Below are 22,091 nucleotides of genomic sequence, written 5' to 3'. Positions count from 1 at the left end.
CAATATTTCGACCTCACTATCACTTTTTCACTATCCCATACTTTTATGCTTACTGCCAAATAAAAAGATATTTTTTTAAGATGTATCTGATCTAGGCAGTCTCTATAACCCAACAAACATAGCATATCGTTTTCATCACGGAGATTCGCATATAGCTCACGGACGTTCGGAACAAAAAAGATATTGAACAATGCAGTTCTCTTGAGTTGCAAACGCATTCTATTTACAACAAACAGCGATTTCATGTCCAGAACGAAGTCCTCTGCAAAATCCGAAGTTATTATTACCGATTCTCAGTTACAAAAGCTTGTTTATCTTTCCATGCTGAGGAATCAAAGAAACCACTTTTTCCATCTCTCATAAATGAACGTACAAACGTACGTGTAATCTTTGTGACTTAGTCCCGTATCAAGATTTCGTAATCACGAACTATACATTAAGGTCCTAATATATCATTGTCACAGATATATATGACAAAGAACTGACGTAGAAAAACAAAAGAAATGTGCTCCGTAATCGAAATACGAAGTTAAGCTGGGGAGGGTAAACGAATACTCTACAATGTGTATAGGAAGAAATCCGTCTGCGTGTGCTCCTTGTGTTACACACTGTTACAGAGGAGAATTTGTGTTATTATATTAGTCAGAAATGATATAAGGTTCGATACTCCGAAGTTTTGTCATAGCAAGACACAATAAGTTCATAACTTATAGATGGATGTTTGTGACTTCGATATTATACAATATGGTTCGTTATACCAAACATTTTGTAGCGCGTCATTTCGGAGGCTCGTTATTCATAAGGTTTGTCAATCCGAAAATTGATTAAGGTTCGTATAATCATGAAGCTGTTTTATTCGGTAAATGATATGAATCTCCGAAGGTTAATCGAAAGGTTTGTTAATCAGTCGGAACATGAAAAATCAGGTTCGTTTATCCAAATGTGGGAAACAAATTAACAACCAAATTCTCCAGATTTCAAAACCTCATAATAATCGTTTTCACCTAACGAATATCAGGCCCATTTCACTTTTAGAAGCACGGACCTAAAGAATAGTGAACCTTAATATTCAATTTTCGGATTAGCAGCTTTCGGAATTAGAACATTCTTAATGAAAAACCTTCTGAATTAACTACGGACCTTTTTTTTTTTTCGGAATAACAAACCTTTGGACATTCGGAGTAACGAATCTTTGGAAGAGCGAATGTATCAAAGTGCGACCTTAAACCTCAAACGTGTGTTTTCAAAATAAGCACAAAAGCACCAACAACTTGACGAGCTTACTATCTCTTAAATGTTCACAAAAAAAAACTTGGACAGAATTGCAAATTAACATTGCTTTCATTGATGAGTATAAAAAAACACCATGTCATGATCAAGGATTTGCGTGTTTTCATCAGACAATAATTGTATACTGCATTATTTTTGCTCGCTTATGACGACATTTTGATGGATAAAATATAAACTAACAAAAAAAAAGCACCTCCAGAGAAATTCGGTTTAACGGGAGTGCACTGGCAATTCTTTACTCCGAGTGTTGGAGCTCGATTCCTTCTCTGTTCTTCCCATTTTTGTTCAACTGCTTCCACGTCCTTTTGAAACTTTTACGTTTCTTCTTGACACATGCCCATTCCAGACTTCTTCCGTCATTTCATCCTTTTTGTTTCAATATATTATGAATGTGACTGTGTAGCACTTTTCGGATTTGTTTTGTTTTGGGTTTTTTTTTCTGTTTGGTTGCAGCATGTTCAGGCTACTTAGGGAATGTGAGAAAATCGTTGTGAAGAGAAGAATAAGACTGTTTTATGGCATACAATATCATGACAATTACAGCGAAGGTCCGTGATGGAGACCAAAACTGGATGTGTTCTGTTTGAGATGGCAGCTACCCTACTTAAAAGATATACACGGGGAGTATCTGTCACTAAAAAGTGGCACTGTTCCTCTATCTCCTACTATGTAATCTATGGACTTATTCTACCAACGAACATCCGTGTACAAAACGTTTTCCTTTTGTTATTACAGGTAAATTGAATGCTGAACGTTATTCACTTTTGAGTATGAGTGACTCAGTGATTTGGTAATATTTTCAAGTAACATTAACTTAATCATTGTTAATGTGCAGCGATATATTTGTAATTATCAGCAATTTCCTTTCTCGGACCGAACGTCCGTGTGCGAAACATTCAGAACCTATAACAATGCAAATTGTCTTCAAAACCTCATCAGAAAAAAAAAAATAAATGCACAGAAATTACAGATTACGCAAAATTCCATTTTCCTATAACTTGCTTTCCAGTGTTTGGCTATTTTCATATAATTAGAGAGAATACAAGCGTAAAATTGCGAGTAAATTTTGAGCTGTTTGTTTATCATGATCACATTCCGCCTTAAAAATCCTGATACTACTGCTCTATGCTCATTGTTTACTATGTAAAACTTTATTTGTCGCTATTGGAGCTAAGAGTTTTAAAGAATGTAGGACACTTTCGAGACAAGTTATCCCTATAACCGGTCGAATTGCATACGTCACGGACGTTTGCTGAAATTGTCACGGACGTTCGTTCTACTACTAGGGTCATGTTCCAGGACGGGTAACTAATCGACAGAGAGTACGTGGCCTTCCTAACTCTTTCAAAAATTTCAAAAGGTATTATTCAAATAATAAGAAATTTGACATCCTTTCAACATATATATCTAAAGCTCAGAGAGGGATTAGGAGGTCAATTTTCAGAGAAAATATTAATTATTTGCTTGGTTTTCGGTAAATCGTATGGTCCAAAAACTGCAAGCGAGCCCCAGTCCGCTCCAAACATGACATGCAGCTCCTCGGCTAGAGAGCCAAAGGTAAAACGTACCTTCGCCATCAAAGCAAGATGGTGCCCCACTCGATAACGTTTTAATCATCACGGACGTTCTTCTTTTTTTTCTTGGAAGTTCGTCTAAAAATATAATTTCGGTTCGCATTTGACAAGGGATGGACAGAAACTCAACGCATGTATATCATCGTGTGGATAGATCTTAGTTGATTACTACTCAGAACAATATCGCCAATAACGCTTAATGGGCTACGATCTTTATTAGTAAATAGCGGACTCACGTCCGTGACGAAAAATGAGTATAATCTTGCATACAAGAATGTTACGTCCTATGTACAGCCAGCAGACGTACAATTTTTTGCAGGATATGTACATTAGGGGGAACACCAAATTTTCGTATACATTACAATTGGGACAACAAAGTAGAATTTGCAGCAGCAATAAAAGCATCACGGACGTTCGTCTGTTTAGGGCTTTGATATTTCAATTGTTCTATGTAATTTCATACGTGCTCATAACGTTCTTATACTTTTGTGGTACATACCCATGATATGTCAGATCCAGAACACGGTCAGACGTTAGATGCCACGTACAATAAAAAAGTCACATAATTAATTAAGGCGAAATTTCTTTTATACACAACCAAAGAAAACTATTTACCTTGCGTGAGCTTTCGCCTACTGTCTGTAGGCTTCATCATACTGACGTTCACTCGCCGTAGATGGGGTGTAGGCAGTCTTACAGTCCGAAAGAATGGAAATGTACGCTGAAGATAATTTGTATTGCCCCTCGTCACGATTCATCATGCGTTCCTGCCCCCGTTGTATGTGGATCGCCTCTCTTATCCAACGGGTGAATTTGTTGCTGTCTTTGGACACGATCTTGCTCTGTTTCCAGTCAATAATGGGGTTTTCCTGCGCCGCGTGATCACTTATGGCTGACTTTTTAGGAGTGAGATCTGCCTCTTTCTTTTTGGCCCTTGTGAATTGTGTCTTCCCCAGTGACTCTGCCTCTTTTTGGTGTTCTGATCACTTCCTGACTCCGAATTTCCTGCCCGTCTCCCCTATGTAGACCTTGTCACAATCCTTACAAGGTATTTTGTACACTACTCCTGTCGAGTCCTCTGGTGATCTTTTGTCCTTGGGGTGAACCAACAGTCCTCGTAGTTTGGTGAGGGGGCGCATGGTGGTAGCAACATTGTATTTGGTGAAGATCCTTTGGAGTGCTTCAGACGTGCCCTAAACGTATGGGATTGTGACCATGCATTTCTTCTTGGTGGTCCATTCTCTCGGACTGTAAGACTGCCTACACCCCATCTACGGCGAGTCAACGTCAGTCTGATGAAGCCTACAGACATTAGGCGAAAGCTCACGCAAGGTAAATAGTTTTCTTTCGTTGTGTTCAAAAGAAATTTTGTCTTAATTAGAGAATTACCAATCTGATGAACCTCTTCCAGGGCATATCATCGATTTGAAAAACAAAAATTATTGTGAAAATAGCGTTCTTAGCGTATTTTTACGCTTCATGTCCTTGTCAAATACAACATATCAGTCAAAAGTCAACCAAACCATACATTTCCTGAAAGGAAATTTACCAGGATTTGAGATGACATGAAAGAAACTGGTTTCTTAGATCATCCTGTTGTGTTCTAGGGGGTATTTGTACATCGTTCAAAATTCTCACCCATATACATATATAGTATTATATATATATATATATATATATATATATATATATATATGTAATGTATTTTTGTTTACTTCATGTTCGCTTTACAGAGACTAAAGATCAAACGAAATATAGCAAGTTGTCATTTCAGACAGATTTTGCATTGAGTCCTGTGATGTTTAATGCGAGCCTTTAGTGTCCAGCTTTTGGGCTATCTGAGCCGGGGGTGTATGATTTGTAGGCTGTATGATTCGTGAGTGTCGAACTCGTCACGTTCACTTAAATACCGAGTGTTGCAAGTAAGCATGCATCGGGCTAACTACTTCATATAGGCGCTTGAAAAACACAGAAAGCAAAAATCTTAAGTTCGCTTGTGCTCTTCAAGTCTATTTCTTTTAAGTATAACTAAATGTACAACCATCTTCATATCAAACTGTTTTTATCTTTGATTTGCCATCTTTAAAGGAGGAGCGAAACATTAATCATTGTTTACTAATTATTTATCTAGCGATCCACGTCCGACAAGCTTTGCTTTTTAGTGGATCGCTATTTTCCATGATTGAAGTTATTTTCACAACGCTCACGAAGTATACATGCATTGTTCCTCGTAATTATTTTACATATGTTGTTATGTACAATTTATTTCATATACTACATGAATCTTTTGTAAAATTTATAGAATTTCATTTCATGACATGTATACTTTGCATTATGTTTATGATATTCGTTGATTGGAAATAAACTATGATTGAATTAAAAAGATAATAATTAAATCAACTACGAAAACGTTTCATGACGTTGATGATCCATACGCACTGCAACTTACAATAAGCAGTGGAATCATTTTCCCAGAAAAGGAGAAGTATTATACAATAAAATGGACATTGCTGTTACCAATCATCAATCCTTCCACGTCATATTGCTTTGTTTTGTGTCGCCTCCAGCAGGGATTCCAGCCACATGCTGTAAAAGATAACATTACCAACATGATATTATCTGGTGATCACATATGCACATCAATAAAATACTTTATTTTGTCCATTACCTTAATTGTGTCATTGATATAAACGTCAATTGATATAAAAGAATGTATTTTCAATCTTATTTTTTACAATAGGAAAGTCTCTAACAGAGACTGTTGAGTATCCGATAATCTATTAATTGACTAACGTAGAGATACCATGACATATTCCATTACCGGTATTCATATGTTTTCGTGTTTTTTCAGTTTCTCGCTATTTCTATGATCGGTACAATATTCAGAAAAAAAAGCCGAACCGGTTGATTAGCATGATCTATACTGTAAATACAATAATCTTGGAGGGGAATAGCTTTTTAACAGCAATTATAGTTTATTTGTAGGCCTACTGATTGGTATTCACTTCGATTTGGCTAGGATTGTTTCTATACCGAGTAAATTTAAAAAATATATATACCTTTTTGTACGTAGTCTGGATGGTATTTTTGTAGAAATAGTCCAACAGAGAGAAATAGGACTATGACGAGTAGACCGACAGTCATTCCAATGATGAGACCCACGTTTCGACTTGTTTCTGAAATATGAAATAGAGCAAAAAAGAGATCCAATCCCTCATTCAGTGCTTATTGGAATTAGAATGCGTTGAATATGTAAATACAATGGTAATGCTCTTTATTCCGAAGATTCGATAAATTCGATTTAGAAATAAGGTTTGTTATTCCAATGGTCTGCTATTCTGAAGCATGCACATTCAGTATACCTAGAGACTCGTTTACTTAATAAGAAACAAAGTGCTTCTTAGTCCAAAAATTGGTTGCATTATTCCAAATGTTAGTACTTCAGAAAATTGAGTGAGGTTAGTTATTCCGAAGGTTCGTTATTCCTAAAGTTAGTTAATGAATAAAGGATATGCACTTGTATGCAGTGAAATGGGGTTTGTAATCCGAAAATGTAAAACACGGTGCGTACTTTCAAATCTTGGGAATTACGATGTACGAACTTCGACTTTCGAGTTAGCGAACCCTCGGAACAACAAGTCATCGCAATAATGAATCTTTGCGATAGAACAGAGATGTAAATAATTGTAATTGTATTTTTTTTAATGGTAAATGTTAACTCTATTGTGCAATAGTTAATGTTTTTAATGCAACGGCGTAAATCCATACTGAGGAGTGGGGGGGATGGTCACCATCACCACGATTACAAGCCCATAATCGGACCGGCGCAGCCTTTTTTTTTTGGGGGGGGGGGGTGGGGGGAGAAGCTTTGTGCCCCCCCCCCCCCCACACACACACACACTTTACAGGGATCGGATGCCCCACTCTTTTGCATGAAATATAAAGTGGGAGAAAAGTGGCAGCAACAACATAAAGATTTTTTGTTCTTGTTGCTTTTTTTTTTTTTTGCTTGTCAGACGACTTTCGGCGGAAAATCAGACCTTAAAAGTATGAAAACATTTTTTTTTTTTGGAAATATCTGTGAGAGGGAGCGGAACGACCGAACGGGGGAAGGGTGTGTATGGGGGGGGGGGATATCCCTCTCCCACACGAGGAAGATTTTGCATTTTCAGACTTGAAATTCAGCGATCTGGTGCTCACTTGTGGTGAAAATTTTCTTTTCTTTAAAAAAAACAATAAGAAAATGAAATATTCACAATATATTATTGAATGACAAAATCGTGGTATTTCAGCTCTTGCTGTGCGACATCACTGTGAAGGCCTACTAAATAATGGGGCCTATCATCGGCGTAAACTCACAGGATTTGATCTTAGGAGCGGTTATGTGAGGGAACGAATCAAGCGAGGGGGGAGGGTATGGTAGGGGGGGTTTCCCCCTCCTAGGGTGAAATCTCTTTGCGTTGAAAATTTTGACATTTTTCAGTCCAAAAACTGCCGTTTGTAGCTATATTCTTCGCTTTGGAAATTAAGGGGGGCACACCAGGCGCAACTGCTGTCAATCACTGGCAACAACATCAGGAGAATGGCATAGCGATTAAATGCGAGCGAGCATGAAAATTTTAACATTTTACAGTCTAAAAACTGCCGTTTGTAGCTATACTTTTTCGCTTTAATTGGAAATTAAGGGGGGCCGCATCAGGCGCAACTTCTGGCAATTACTCGCAGCAACATCAGGAGAATGGCATAGCAGTTAAATGCGAGCGAGCGGGGCGAGCGAGCTTGAAAATGTTGATACTTTACAGTCCAAAGACTGCCGTTTGTGGCTGTATTTTTTCGCTTGGAAATTATGGGGGCACACCGGGCGCAAACTGCCGGCAATCGGGCAGCAACATCAGAATGGCATAACGATTAAATGCGAGCGAGGGAAGCAAGTGAGCTTGAAAATTTTGATATTTTACTGTCCCACATGTCCTTTGTGGCTGTACTAGTATTTTTTCCCTTTGGAAATTAAGGGGGGCGCACCGGGCGAAAACTGCTGGCAATTACTGGCAGCAACATCAGGAGAATGGCATAATGATTAAATGCGAGCGAGCGAAGCGAATGAGCTTGAAAATTTTGACATTCTCCAGTCCCAATAACTGTCGTTTGTGGCTGTATTTTTTCGCTTTGGAAATTAAGGGGGTGCACCGGGCAAAAACTGTTGGCAATTACTGGCAGCAACATCAGGAGAATGGCATAATGATTAAATGCGAGCGAGCGAAGCGAGTGAGCTTCAAAATTTTGACATTTGACAGTCCCCAAACTGCCGTTTGTAGCTATATTTTTCGCTTCGGAAATTAAGGGGGCGCACCTGCTCACAATCACTGGCAGCAACATCAGGAGAATGGCATAGCGATTAAATGCGAGCGAGCTTGAAAATTTTGACATTTTACAGTCTAAAAACTGCCGTTTGTAGCTATACTTTTTCGTTTTGGAAATTTAGGGGGCACACCGAATGCAACTGCCGGCAATTACTGGCAGCAACATCAGGAGAATGGCATAGCGGTTAAATGCGAGCGAGCGGAGCGAACGAGCTTGAAAAATTTGACATTTTACAGTCCAAAGACTGCCGTTTGTGGCTGTATTTTTTCGCTATGGAAATTAAGGGGGCACACCGGGCGCAACTGCCGGCAATTACTGGCAGCAACATCAGGAGAATGGCATACTGATTAAATGCTAGCGAGCGAAGCGAGTGAGCTTGAAAATTTTGACATTTTCCAGTCCTAAAGACCGTCGTTTGTAGCTATATTTTCGCTTTGGATATTAAGGGGGCGCACCGGGTGTACCTGCTGTCAATCACTGGAAGCAACATCAAGAGAATGGCATAGCGGTTATGCGAGCGAGCGGAGCGAGCGAGCTTTAAAATTTTAAAATTTTACACTCCAAAAACTGCCGTTTGTAGCTATATTTTTCGCTTTTGTTTGCCCACTTTTATTTGGGAACCATCCCCCCCCCAATCGACGCCTCTATACATATTAGGTTGCTTTTGTTAAGTGAAAGATCTGCTGCACACTCTTTGATAAATTAGGGAATATACGTCTATGTCAAAAGTGTACAAAGTTTATCCCTTATCCTGTATAGCGGACCTTTTGCATGTTCATGATTGCAATACAACGATCTGGTGCATAGTTCTGGCGATATTTGGACAATTTTCCATTAAGAAAGTTCGAGAGTTGTCCTCATCTCGGGAATTGCTTGGGGGATAAATGATTTGTCTGTCTAAACACTTCCTTTGGGGCGGGGCAAATGCCCCTTTGCCCCCCATAGATTCGACGTCCCTGATCTTCCCTTGGTATGCCCATAGATGTATCCTGACTGAGTCATCAGTCACTGTCGTTTCTCAGGAATGATTCAGGAAATGGAGGGGATTCAATAATTATGGCGATAAAGTTGTTGTTATTGTTTGTTTGTATGTTTTCGTACATATTTTGCAGATGGTCCCCAGTTACTCGCGTCAAAGCATGTTTACATGTAGACCTATGAACGTTGTCAACGCCTGAGTCATACCTTACAGTGTATGTCGATGTTACTTTCTTCGCGAACGAGCGAAGCGAGCGAGCGCTTGAGAAAATTATACATTTTCCTACAAGATAGAATACTGTTCAGCTCTGTTACCTGTCTCAAAGCAGGCGTACAAACGTCATGCAATATGCCAAAATTGATACAATCACATTTCTGCTTCCTCCATTTTTCCCCTCAAAATTCGGGGGGGGGGGGAATGATTGTACAGGCCATCCCCCCTCCTCCATTTCAGGGGGGGGGGATATATCCCCCCCCCCATCCCCCCCCCCGGGATTTACGCCCATGTTTTAATGTATGTTTGTATAATTGAATGTATTCATGATGATCCTTTTAAGATGTCCGCAATTCAGCCTCCTGGCTGCTAGAGATTTTATTCAATAAATAACTTTCAATGTGAGAAGTATACATTTGTAGCACGTAATACCTATTTCAGCATATTGTTCACGTAAAGCAATGTGAGAAATCCTGAAGTCGCACGTTCTTTAACTTTATTCTAATGTATTTTATTTCAGTTGACCAAAGAGAGATTTGTCTAATTCTGTGCCGTCACAGAAAGTTTCCTCTTCAATACCCAGATTTGGCCTTTCCCACGATATATTGTATTGTAAGATCAAATAATTCAAAGATTGTTTATTTCCTACTTGTCTATTAGGTTGAATAATTATCATTCAACAAAACCAAATCCAATTCTTCATCTGGATATTCATCCGAAACCTGGTATAGGTAGAACAGTGATTCCCATAGTCGACGTTCCATTCAGGGCATCACCGATAGCTGTGCACATGAAGGTTTGTTCTGTCCCTTGTTTGGCTGAAACATCAATCGTTTCGGACCTCTCGTATGTGTCGTCAGAAAGTGTTGTCTGTCGCGAAACAGTGGAATTTAGTATCTGTCCAGACTCCTCGGTCCACAGCATAGAAACATTAGGCTTGAATCCACTCACGACACACGTGAGGTTAATGAAAGGAGTGTTGGAGGGAGTTTGGTATGTACACTGGTCTTGGTTCGTCGGGCTCTCATGGACGCATTCTTCGATGACATGTCGTGATGCCATCGCTACAATAAAAAGGATGACGTTTTGTTTATCAAAATGAGCACTGTAAACTATCGTGTAATTCGCATTTCATCTTTGTATGAATGTTTTCAGTTGAAATTATTACACCCTAAAAACAAGTGTAATACAAATCTATGTTAAGGTGTTCTTATTAAAATTAGAGTAACTTTTCACTCTGGATTTCACGAGCCCTCATATTCTTCTCTTTTAATTGTGAAGCATTGTTTAAACTGACAGTCTAATTGTTTAAATTTACAACCATGCATAGACCTAGGCCCTATTTTATATCAATTACTTTTTAAAAAGGCTTACAGAAATCAAAGTTATGCACCTTTAAAAAAATCGCTTGAGACGTTGCATTGACTGTTTTATGATAAGATTAACTTCTCCCTTATTTTAACATTTATTTCTGTGCAAACCGTTCGCGAGACACAATGAGAAGTGGCATGCAGAACTAACCAAGCTACGACTAGTTTGTAGTTATAATGAACTGTGATAGGCCTATATCTTTTTGACAAGGCCCTCTCGCTGTATGATGCATATAACCGGGAAGCGAAGCAAGCTCAGCCGAGTTCGACAGCTCGAGAGCCTCTTGAGACCTGCTTCTCACATTATTATTCATAATCACAGGAACCCTACACTGAACAATAATTATTGACGGGCTCTGGTCGAGCGGCCTGTTCGTATGCATCACTGACATCCAGGCGAGGTGAGTGGCATGCATGCACCGTATACAAATCGGGCTCTGTCACACAGATACGTTGATAGGTCAATTTTGGCTCCCCAATTCGGGTAGAAAAACAAAAATCGGTACTTCGACTAATTATAAGGATGCGAATCGGATCTCAAAAGGCGCATTCGCTGTCCGACCCGGCTGGACTCGCTTCGGTCGCCCCCATTTGCTCGCGAGAGAGCCTTGGCGAAAGGCTAACGCTGATGAAGATGGAATGACTATAACACTCAACGCAATAAATGTGTGGCAAACTGACATTTTTTTGAAGGGCTTATTTTGTTGTTGCTGTTGTTGTTTCTTTCACTTCGTGAATGTACTAAATTTTATCCTTATTACTATGTTGGTTGTAAGTGTATTCAACAGCCTGAGGCAAGATACATAAAAAGTCCTTCATGATTATAATAATTTTTTCAAGATTTTTTCATGCGAATTAGTTATCTGTTGAGGGTTTTATGGTCACCTTATAAGTTATACAGTTTGAACAATATCTGATCTAACCACAACTTCTCGGTGATAGTATACCCTGTCTATAGAGACTAGAAGCTCAGGTTGATGTATGTTCGTATTGTTTGGTTTCTTTTTATATAAAGCTATTCCATTAAATACAATGTAGTAGAGTTTTCACAATGAGATTTAAAGTAATATAGACCTTAGGCAAAGTGTGTCTTTTCGTAGTTCTCTTTTTTTTTATGAATTCGCAGCCACGTTTAGTCGTTATGATTTAGTAACAAAGTCGGCACTTTTGACTTTCTTCTTTCATTTTGTATATAATGCACGTCCACAGAGTTGCCATGGGGGGGGGTTAACAATCTCATTAACAGTTATTTTTCTTTAGAGCTGTTTGACTAAACGTGTCTTGAAGTTTAATATTACTCACAGTTAACCGTCATAAGGGTGGAATTCTCGAAAATCTGCAAATCGCTCAGCGCAACTTGGCAAAGGTAGAGACCCTCATCTGCCACCTCCAAGTCAGTAATGTCGAGACTGAAATTCCTGTCAATGTTGAAGCGTTCCTCATAACTCTCAAATCTTCCATTGGAAAATCCAGCCTTCTCCTCCTGCTGACCTGAGATGGTCTCCTTCACCCAGTAAACGGCAAATGGCTCCTCCTGGAAGTCACACGGAAGCCTGATGTCTTCCCCTTTCCATCCTATAACGTTGGGCTCAGTACCTACCACTGAAGCTATAAACAACATGAATCCGAAAATTGAATAAATTATATCCATCCATAAACAAAATGGTAACCTGTTTTTGCCACCTCCAACGATCTAGGTCCCTTTGGACGGAGTAATTGTCCTAAGCAGCAAAGAAATCATACTTTCATGGACGCGTCATATTGCCCTGCATGCCTTGTGAAAAACTTTCTATTCAAATAGCTTCGTTTACTCTTTTCATATTGTATATTTCTAATCTTTTGTTAGGGTAGCCCATTCACCAATAAATAGTGGTCTTCCATGGAGCCCTGAATAATATTGATGAACATAATATACATTAAATAGCAAGACGTATATGCAGAAGATGACATATACAGTGTAGATACATACCAGCATACTGTATCCTATTGCAAGGTAATATAAAAAAAAAGTACATGCCACAGCAAGACTTCACCAGAATGCCGAGATAACAATTAAAACGCTCTTATACAGGAATGATAAAGCCCAGAATAAATTTCGTGTGTTACTTACAAATAACAACTTTGCTTGAATCTCTTAAATGAATTTATGGAAGAAGCTGATCTAATTGAATAATCCAGCCTGTTCCATTCAAGTAGAGAAGATACGATTGGGCTGCGAAATCTTGGCACACGTAGACTTCCATTGTCTATTAGCCTTGTATGATGTTCATGTACATCACTAGGCTTAACTAAGTGCACCTGAAGGTACGAAGGTGCTAAGTTATGGACGCATTTATATATCATCATAACGCGACTGAACTCAAACGTTTGTCTAGTGTCATCCATTTAAGACTTTTGAATAAATCAGCCGACGGTGTGTCATATGTTTTGTCCAAAATCATTCGTGCTGCCCTCTTTTGAATTTTTTCTAGCTTAGTTGTATGGGATTGAAATCTGTTTGACCAAACAACAGAACAGTAATCATATTGTGGTAACACTAGACTATTATAAAGTAATTCTAGGGATTGTTGGGGCAAAAAGGCCTTCGCTCTCTTTATCATGCAGACACTTTTCTGGGTACGTTTAGATACATTTTCGATTTGTTTAGACCATTTCAGTTCTTCATCTATTAAAACACCTAAACATTTGGTGAACTGAACTCTTTTAATCAGACTACCATCTAATGACATACTGAAATTTTCAATTTCCCGAGATTAGCACGGGAGCCGATAATCATGACAGAAGTTTTGTCGGTGTTAAGGACGAGACGATTTTCCTTAATCCACCCCATTACTTTGTTTAGTGCAACAGTTAACTTTTCTTCTAAAACTGCTGCGTCATTAGCACTGACAGTGAGGGTCGTATCGTCAGCGTACATAATTATCTATAACACCTTCTGAAATACACTCGGGTAGACTGATGACATAAATTGAAAATAAAAGGGGACCAAGAATTGACCCTTGAGGTACACCTAATCTAATAGTTAAAGGGTGGGACTTGGCTCCTTTGAATTGCGTCACTTGCTGTCTGTCACTTAAATAGGATTTGAACCAATCTACAGTCGTCTTGCTACACCCTATACACTTTAATTTATGTAAAAGTAGGTCATGATCTACCGTGTCAAATGCCTTCCGAAGATCTATTAAGGCAACTCCAGAAATTTGATTATTATCTATATTCAAAGACCACTGATTCACAAGTTTTGCAAGAGCATTTAATGTGGAATGAAATGGTCTAAAACCAGATTGATTAGGGTGTAGTAAATCATTCGCATTCATGAATTCGCTCAGTTGTTGATGTACGGCCCTTTCGATAATTTTACTCACGGTTGCTAAGATTGAGATGGGGCGGTAGTTATTCAACGAAGAAATATCTCCTGCTTTAAATATTGGTACTACCCGAGCCTTTTTCCATTCACGTGGAACAACTCCCGTAGACAGGGATTTGTTAATAATATCGCAAAGAGATTGTGCAATAACATTCTTTGTCATCTTTAAAAGTTTTTAAAAGTATTGACAACGGTTGCAAACATGCACTCGGCTGCGCCTCGTGCATGTCGCACCATTGTCAATACTCTCGAGCGCGCCGCACCTTCACTAACACACTCTATCCTGTGCATCATTTGTTTAGTAGCTGATGTGATCTTCTCCGGTTGCTTTATCTATGCCAAGAAGTTCGATCTGTCTCAATACAAAATCTCTCGTTATCATACTTAAGTTAAATTGAGAATGAGATGAAACAAAACCTTTGTCCTCATCTAACATCATTTGAGAAGTATTCCTCTGCAGATCTTTTGTAATTTTAGTAGCATTATATAGATATGAAAATTGTTGAATGCTTCAGCAATACTTGCGTTGTCCGATGCTTCTGCATCATCAACCATTATGGTATTGGGAGAAATGGGTGATGATTTAGGCGTAACTTCTCTTCCACATTTTCTTACTGCTGTTACGATTTTGTAAAATTGGTCAGTGTTATACTGTTGGTTTTTTTTCTTATTCTCATGAGATCAGTAACATTGTTTTTTAGATATTTATAGGTATTCCAAAGATCATCATTATTGTTAGCTTTAGCAGCTTTGAGAACATTATCTATGGACATGCATGTTTTCTTATCCTCTTTTTGCGCAAAGGTATGTGCTTGTTGATAACATTATTGAAAAGAGTCAACCACATATCCCATCATCAACGTCGTCTATATCTTTTATGACCTGCCACGGAGCACTTCTCAAATCACTATAAAATTCCTCCTCATTAAGATTTTGGAATGAGCGAAATTCCGCACATTCAGATTTTTGATGGATCTTTGCACTGAAGTCCCGAATAGCATATACCAAATAATGATCACTAATGCTAGTCTCAAATATTCCCCAGTCACTGTAAAGTTCTTTGTTTAATTCAAATATCAAGTCAATTAAAGTAGAAGCAGTATTTGTAACTCTTGTGGCAGTATCAATTAACTGAATTAGTCCGTACATATTTGTATAAAACATAACTTTTTCGGCATTCACATCATGTTGGTGTGGCATATAATTACAATTGAAATCACCTAATATAATACAACTCATATGTTCCGAGAGAGCAGAGTCCAAATTCTTGTCTAATTCGTCAAAGAAATCAACGTGAGAATTCGGATGTCTGTAATATTCCCCTACAAGGATGGAAGGCTTATTTGGATTTTAATGCAATTCAAACCAAAGGCATTCTAAAGTAGATGAATTCAAGTTGTCTCTTATTCTATAGTTGAATCTTTTAGAAATATATACAGCCACACCGCCACCATGTCTTGTACGGTCTCTACGTAATAGGACATAATCATCGATATGCAATTCAGAATCATCAATCATGGAATCACAAAATGTCTCATTCAAACCAATAACATCAAGTGATGTATGTCTCATAAGTAATCTAAGTTCATCAATTTTAGAAATTAAACTACGAATATTCAAATGGGCAAATTTTAGACCCCTTGTTGCGACACGGATTGTCGTCCCTACACGGATTGTCGCCCCCGTCACGGATTGTCGCCTGGCGACAATCCGTGACGCTTGTGCAGTTCCCAGTTTTTGACTTCGAAGGCGACAATCCGTGTTGGCAAAAAAAAAAAAAATTGTTGCGACACGGATTGTCGCCCCGTCACAGATTGTCGCCCCGGGCTCGCGGTGGTTCCTCCGGTGTTAAGCTTTGGTGGGATGGGTATGACTGGTAAGTTATGCGTATGTGTGTGTGTGTGTGTGTGGGTGGGTGGGTGTGGGCGCGCGTGTGTGTGTTTGTGTGTGTGTATTGTGAGCTGCATGATATGTGATGTGTATGATTTGTTGTGTGTGTGTGTGTGTGTGTAAATGTGTGTATGTGTGTGTGTTTGGAGTATAATAATACAATATGTAGAAACTGTGCATGTGTGGTGGTCATAGTGGTAGTGGTTTGTTTGTCTGTGTGTATACGTGTGCCTGTATGCTTACGTGTGTATGTGGAATATAGTGGCGCTACTGTGGCAATACAAACGCCTTCAGAGTGTATGAGCACGTGTTTAAAAAATTTACACCAGCGTTGATCTAAAAATAGTATGGGTGTGTGAACCAATATCAGCGGTGAGGCGGGCTAGGCGAGAGAGAGACCGAGAGAAAATACATACGAGGGAGGTACCCTCCCCAAATGTTATTTGTCTTTGTTCATTTTTCACTGCAGTCATTTTCTTCCATCAGTCTTATAAACTAGAACGTCCATGCCACTATTCTTTGTCCCAGAATAGGTTTGGCATGCTTTATGCATGAGCGAATAATTTCCACACGCCGTAAAAAATTTGTCAATCGTTAGTTGATTTTAGCACAAACGAACTGCCATTGCACACCGCTAATACATACGTAATACAAACAAACACCAACAAACACTCAAACAAATCCTCATAATGCAAATAAACCAACTCAACACTTTTTTCCTTGATATTCATTGATTTCATTCAAATCATTCATAAATCGACTCATTCTGGGTGTAACATGAAAAAAAAAGTTACAAATGGCAATTCGAAACAGAAACAAATCCATTTGTCAATTTATACCACAAAATCTCACTTCAACATAGATAACTCGATTATAGACCAACCCTACTAACAATTTCTTCACGAGAAAGTTTTGACATGTAGGGCCCTACCAAACCTATATTCCTTGAATACATTGGTTTGGATCATGTAACACCTTCTTACTTACAAGGGCATATACATAAAAAAAACACAAATACATTACACGAATCTAGAATGAAATCAGTCATAAAAACCCGACCACCCCCTCCCCTCCCCATCCGAAACAAATCTAGGGCCTACAACTATCCTAAATATTAAATCCTACCAACATCTGTCATACCATTTATAACTATCCTTCTTCAAATCCAATCCCCAACCCACCAACCCCTGATTAAACAAAACCTAAATCATCCCACACCCACATTCACCAACCCAAATACACACACACACACACACACACACATTCACCAACCCAAATACACTCACACACACACACACACACACACACACACGAAGGTTCCGTTATTCCGAAGTTTCGTTTTTTCCGAGGCTTCATTTTATCCGAAACACACAATTCCCTATACCTAGAGGTTCGTTGATCCAAAAATGAAATTCGGAATAACGAACCTTCGGAATAATGAGCCTTCGGACGAATGAGCCTTCGGACGAATGAGCCTTCAGAGTAACAAACTTTTGCAATAACGAAATGTAACCCCCTTCCCACATACCGACGCACACCCGAACCGATACCACATTCCTTCCTGATGAAACGATTTCCCAATGTTGATAAATAAGACATAATGGACCGTATGCAGAAAAGCAGCATCTGCCCGCACGCAAGCTCCACTCCGAATTCATTATTATACAAATCTGCCAAACAAACTCATCAAATTCAAAGCTGCTGATAAAATCAATATCAACGTTTATGCCAGCAACAGCTTACTAGGTATCCCTCCCCACGCGCAGCTTAAAAACACATACGCAAAAAACTGACATAATAAACACATTCTTCCATCACACACACACACACACACAGACGCACAAACGGACACTACATTATCATGTGCACGCGCACATACACACTTCCTTGAAACCTCACCATGACTTTTTACATGGCGTGTTTGCATGGATGTAGCCATGTAAGTTATGTGTTAGTATTTCAATGATTATGTCCAGAACGATATTACCGAGCAAAATGTGCTTCGAGGGCGGGCGACAATCCGTGTAGGGGGCGACAATCCGTGCCGCCAACGCCCGTCACGGATTGTCGCCCCGAGCAGGAGGCGACAATCCGTGTAGGGGCGACAATCCGTGTCGCAACACCCCTCTTTCTGAGCGGAGGAACTGAACCATTCATCAAATTATTAATTTTACTTTTGATTAGTCCATGTGGTTGCTCCTGAAGAGTATTTTGTGTTTCGCCAGTGTTAACATTATTATTGCAATTCAAATTTTCGGTCAATGTTTAAGTGTGTGTGTGTTTTATGATCTTGAACCTCAAAGCTTAGAGTGATCTTAGTCTTTTATTAAATGTTATTTGTGACCGTGCACCTCAAAACGAACATAAAGTTGCACACACTGATTTTGCATGAGGACTGAAAATAAGTGAAATGGGTCAACCTAGCCGAACTTGACTTTTTCATATTTTCTGAAAGAGCGGGTCTTCTTTTACATTATGCTAAAATTTGGTATCATAAAACGGGCAGGAAAGTGTGTTTTCTAGCAGTTTATCTCGAACTTTTTGGTAGAATAGTGTGATTAGGTGTGTCTTTAGAATCCATTTCTCATTTCTGAAAAATCTTGTCCACACTCTTCACTTTCAACTCTAATAACTTTTGAAAGGATAGTGCTACTGCTTTGAAAGTTGGCATTGATTATGGATAGAATGTGTTAATGAGGCATGCTTAATTTCAGTTTAATTTGATAATTCCTTCATTTCAAATTCATGAATTTCTTCCGTCGAGATGTTTTCATTGCAACTGATTGACAAATTGCCCTACATCGACGTAAATAAGCACTGAATTGATCAGTGTTTTTTAGTAGTAGCCATGATATAAAATCAAAATCATGGGCGTACATACTCGAGCAGGATTCGAACCTACGACCTCCTGATCACCGGACAGGCGTCATCTCCACTAGACCACCGAGCTTTCGCCCGACAGCAAGTGTTGGTTCTAATCCTTATAGCATGCAGCGGGTACTGCTTTGTTATTCAAATTCATGAATTTCTTCCGTCGAGATGTTTTCATTGCAACTGATTGACAAATTGCCCTACATCGACGTAAATAAGCACTGAATTGATCAGTGTTTTTTAGTAGTAGCCATGATAAAAAAAAAATCAAAATCATGGGCGTACATACTCGAGCAGGATTCGAACCTACGACCTCCTGATCACCGGACAGGCGTCATCTCCACTAGACCACCCATGATTTTGATTTTTTATCATGGCTACTAACAAAGCAGTACCCGCTGCATGCTATAAGGATTAGAAGCAACCACACTTGCTGTCGGGCGAAAGCTCGGTGGTCTAGTGGAGATGACGCCTGTCCGGTGATCAGGAGGTCGTAGGTTCGAATCCTGCTCGAGTATGTACGCCCATGATTTTGATTTTTTTTATCATGGCTACTACTAAAAAACACTGATCAATTCAGTGCTTATTTACGTCGATGTAGGGCAATTTGTCAATCAGTTGCAATGAAAACATCTCGACGGAAGAAATTCATGAATTTGAATAACAAAGCAGTACCCGCTGCATGCTATAAGGATTAGAAGCAACCACACTTGCTGTCGGGCGAAAGCTCGGTGGTCTAGTGGAGATGACGCCTGTCCGGTGATCAGGAGGTCGTAGGTTCGAATCCTGCTCGAGTATGTACGCCCATGATTTTGATTTTTATCATGGCTACTACTAAAAAAACACTGATCAATTCAGTGCTTATTTACGTCGATGTAGGGCAATTTGTCAATCAGTTGCAATTCCTTCATTGTTGTTACTCTGGTGGTTTATTTCGTGTTTTTTGTCCCATTCATCGCACAGCCAGCACGGAGTGGTAAAGATTATGCGCTTGAATAGACACTGTACTTCAGAGCCTCTTTTCTCAGTTCACACTTTTTCTGAGTTTGTGCTTTCTTTCCACTATTTTGATAGGTTAGGAGAGTCCATTTGATTTGAGTTATACATCAATTTAAAGCTAAAAGTCTGTTCTTTCAGAATATGGTCTTGACTAAAAATTCATGTCTGGCGACTTTTTGTTTGTTTTGAGGTGCAGGGTCACATTTATAGCTGTTAATATGAAGAAAATAAAAATGGAAGGTGCTTACTGACACTGTGAATATACTTTGTTGGAAATTAAATGACTCGAATCGAATGGGGAAAAAAAAATCGTCTGAAAGCAAAAACATAACGACGCTGACTTGAAAAACTCTCTACAGCATATCCAATATTGAACAAGCATGTAAAGAAAGTTATAACTATCCCTCTCCATACTAGCTAGCCAACGATTATATGGTTAAGATGAAGAATGGAAGAATTTAAAGACATGTGTCAGGAAGACGGTCATGCATTTTCCACAGTATTTGGGGGAAAATATTGTTGCTGTTTATTGTTTGTGGTCACAGGCAAAAAGGCATCATGCTGCATAAAATATGTAGGACTGTAATAGGTCTGGACAGGAGGGTGAACAAAATTTCTGTTGCAAGTAATAATTGGGCTGGAAATGGGATTACGTTGGCGCGTCAGCCATGATACTTTTGATATAGTCTTCGGAAATTGCTGTTTTTATAGTTCTTCGATCTATTCAATTGACACTTTGATATACCCGTTGTACTTGATGTTTCGTATTACTCGGTGCTTTAATAATGTAGATACCTTTGATTATGACCTCCTTTATAAGAATAACGGATAACACAAACACACACGCACACACACACACACACACACACACACACACTTTTTTGTTTAGTGATATTCTTCATTCAAATTTCATATTTCATATTCTTTATTTGAATTTCTCACTTACACACACACACACATACACACACACACATGGGCATGTTATCATGACATCTAGCAGCCAAGCATGCCTTATACATTGTTATGGATTACACATTTAAATAATATTTCGGGTGGGATATGATTAATATTCTGTCATTAACATTCGTGCTTATTATCATCAATAAAAGGTTGAATTTTATTTCTCTTATGTTGAGCACCATAGCCATGATTAACTTCATTCTGATGTTGCTGACAGAGTTTCTTTGTCATAACCCTTTCAGTGATTTGTATACCCCTACGCATTGTAAGGCACTGTGCTCGACCGAGTAAATCATAAGACTGGATTCTTTGTAAATAACAAAAAAAGAAAACATTTTAAAGTATAATCCTCTTTTTTCAGCTTTCCGTTGTCAACCATTCATTTTCTAAAGCAGGAACATTAGTTCTATATTTAGGCATTGTCAGGCCAAATCGGTAGACGCCCTATAGGGCCTACTTCTGACAAGCGGCAATGTTCATAGAGAATGGCTCCCTCATGCATCATGTGTTGTTGTTGTTGTTGTTGTTGTTGTTGTAGTCTATTGCATGTCAATTATCAAAGTAACGTCAAATCCATGCAATCGTGTAAAACTGGAATTAATTTATGACTTTCAACTGACTTTAGAGACGTGCGTGACTTCCACTATTAGAAAGATATGACATTGGCATCTAAAGAGAAAATGGTGTTGGACAGGTCACTTATTTCGTGTCCGATTTTAATTAAACTTCTGCCAGGAAGGTTTAACTGTTTATGTGAACATAAAGGAAATTTTTGTTACCATCCAATATGTTAATCTGTCAGGAATCACTCTGTCTAATTATTTTACTAAGTCATGCCAGCCAAATCTGATACATTTTAGGGGCCTACAAGGGGCATCAAGAAAAACTCTCAGACTGTCGCGAACAATTTCTATTCTAAGTGCATTTATCAATGCAGAGTCAGGTGACATAACATAGTCATTTAAAGAAATGAGGTCGTCACTTTCAGAATTCATTTCAGTGTTCCAAACATTTTACAGGCACTTCTTAGTGCTTTATCTATGTCAAGCTTATCTCATATCAGAGATTATGATAGTACTTTTATCTAGGGGAGAGTGGGGGAGAAGTGGGACAAAAATTTTTATTTGATCAATTTTCTCGTATAACTTTTCTGATATTTAAAATGGGGCACTCATGTCTCGGACCCAAAGACTACTGGTGCTAGGCCACACGATGGG

At 38.8% G+C, this 22,091-nt stretch overlaps 1 protein-coding gene across 1 annotated transcript in view; it reads right to left on the bottom strand.

The window, feature by feature from the left end:
• The window catches only part of LOC140246745 (uncharacterized), a 38,941-nt gene extending 24,232 nt beyond the window's left edge, over positions 1–14,709 (bottom strand). The window contains exons 1-5 of the mRNA XM_072326083.1: positions 14,676–14,709; positions 12,090–12,395; positions 10,140–10,481; positions 5,924–6,040; positions 5,382–5,450 (exon numbers count right to left, since the gene is read on the bottom strand). Coding sequence (XP_072182184.1) covers positions 5,382–5,450; positions 5,924–6,040; positions 10,140–10,481; positions 12,090–12,395; positions 14,676–14,709 — 868 coding nt within the window. The remainder of the gene's footprint in view (positions 1–5,381; positions 5,451–5,923; positions 6,041–10,139; positions 10,482–12,089; positions 12,396–14,675) is intronic.
• Positions 14,710–22,091: the final 7,382 nt, after the last annotated feature.

Source organism: Diadema setosum, chromosome 3, assembly GCF_964275005.1.
Source record: "Diadema setosum chromosome 3, eeDiaSeto1, whole genome shotgun sequence".
Classification (NCBI taxonomy): Eukaryota; Metazoa; Echinodermata; class Echinoidea; order Diadematoida; family Diadematidae; genus Diadema; species Diadema setosum.
Note: the sequence above shows the minus strand (reverse complement) of the source record. Positions and strands in the feature narration are given on the sequence as shown.